Source organism: Mesitornis unicolor, unplaced genomic scaffold, assembly GCF_000695765.1.
Source record: "Mesitornis unicolor isolate BGI_N332 unplaced genomic scaffold, ASM69576v1 scaffold33799, whole genome shotgun sequence".
Classification (NCBI taxonomy): Eukaryota; Metazoa; Chordata; class Aves; order Mesitornithiformes; family Mesitornithidae; genus Mesitornis; species Mesitornis unicolor.
This window is the reverse complement of record NW_010205785.1, coordinates 1,018-2,601: the sequence shown is the minus strand read 5'-3', so window position 1 is coordinate 2,601 and position 1,584 is coordinate 1,018. Positions and strand designations below refer to the sequence as shown.

The window sequence follows — 1,584 nt, the reverse complement described above, 5'->3', positions numbered from 1 at the left end:
GCCGCTGGGGAGCGGGCAACCAGCGCTGCGGAGAAGTTGGGGGCCGTGCAGCAGGTCTGGGGGTCCCCACCGGGGCTGGGAGGGATGGAGGATGCTGTTACCTGGGCAAGGGGGCCCATCCCTGGGCTTGCTGGGGTTTGTCCCTCCTCACGGTGCTGGGTTGACCTCGTGTTTGCACGCACTGGGGTGCAAGGGACCTGGGTTCTTAGGGACTGTGAGATGGGGGCCCTTGACTCCCCCCCCATATCCTACTGGGATGCAGGAGGCCCGGATGAGCCGAGCGGCGGAGGTGATGGTCCAGCACGTGGAGAACCTGAAGCGGCACCACATGCGGGAGCACGCGGAGCTGGAGGAGATGAAGCGCCTGATCCAGCAAAACTCCCGCAACCGGCAGCTGGCGGAGACCCAGGGTGAGGTGGGCCCTGCCACTGCCCCCTACGTGGGGTTTGCATGGGGTGACCCTGAGGGATTTGATCCCAAAACCTTTCAGGGGAAGGGTGACAGCTGGGACCCGATGACAAATGTGAGGGGTTGGCGTAACAGGAGCAGGTGCTGGGGGAGCCACCGTCCCATGGCCCAGCTGGGAATGTGGGGCAGGGGGACACACAAAGGATGCTCTGTCCCTTGACACCAAACCCCACACATGCCATTGCTTGCAAGGTTTCCCCCGTGAGACACCCTGTGACTTTTTTTGGGGTGATGAAAGGCTGCTTCTCTTTGCTCCCAGATGACACGGAGCCACGGCTGAGGTCTCACCCCCTGGTGCGAACTTTCCAGCAGGTAACTGGTCCCAGTTCAGTGTCCCTGGAGCCACTGCCTCTCCATGCAATGCCACTGTCCCTTGCTCTGTGGTCCCCACGCTTATCCATGTGCAATGCCTCTCCTGCTGCTTGCTGCAGGCCAGGGCTGCAAGAAATACTGGGGACAAGGCGAAATGTAGGGATGGCGTTGAAGGGCTGTGGAGGCACAGGGTGCCTGGGTTTGGGGACACAGGGTACCCAGGGCTGGGTGCTGCTTGTCCAGGAGATCTCAGGCAGGGCCCTCTGCATTGCAGGGTCATAGCGTGAGAGCTGCAGGCTTGGCCGTTCTCTAGCACCAGAATTTGGCACTGGTTCCCCTACAGCTCAAGAGGTAGGGGAGCGCTCGGGGGTGTCAGGCAGCGCCACCAGCATGGCTTGAAGCAGCAAGGACAGGCACAAACCCCTTGGCTTTGACCTTCCCTCATCTTGCCAGCTTACCACCATAGTGCCAGGGCCAGTGGGAGGTGGCAGTGTCCCTTCTCAGTGTCCCTTGCCCTGGGGAGGCGATGGGATGGGGAGCACTGTGGGGTGGCCGGTGTGGCGCTCACCCCCAGCCCCTCCATTGCAGGGGTCTGCACGCCGCAGGGTCAGCATCGCCGTCATCCCCAAGCAGCTCTTGGTAAGGACACGCACAGGGGGGTACAGACAGGAGCCTGGGTCCCCGCTGATGTCCCCACCTTCGGTGCCCAGCCAGGTGCCACCCTGGACAGCCGAGCAGCCCCATCTGCAGAGCCGGAGGGTGCCCAGCGCCGGCCCAGCACCCAGAGGTAACCACACCGGGTAC

At 63.1% G+C, this 1,584-nt stretch overlaps 1 protein-coding gene across 1 annotated transcript in view; it reads left to right on the top strand.

Moving 5' to 3' along the window:
- FANCE (Fanconi anemia, complementation group E) overlaps nucleotides 1-1,584 on the top strand; it is a 14,892-nt gene that overhangs the window by 12,662 nt on the left and 646 nt on the right. The window contains exons 15-18 of the mRNA XM_010191536.1: nucleotides 263-410; nucleotides 728-780; nucleotides 1,369-1,419; nucleotides 1,491-1,567. Coding sequence (XP_010189838.1) covers nucleotides 263-410; nucleotides 728-780; nucleotides 1,369-1,419; nucleotides 1,491-1,567 — 329 coding nt within the window. The remainder of the gene's footprint in view (nucleotides 1-262; nucleotides 411-727; nucleotides 781-1,368; nucleotides 1,420-1,490; nucleotides 1,568-1,584) is intronic.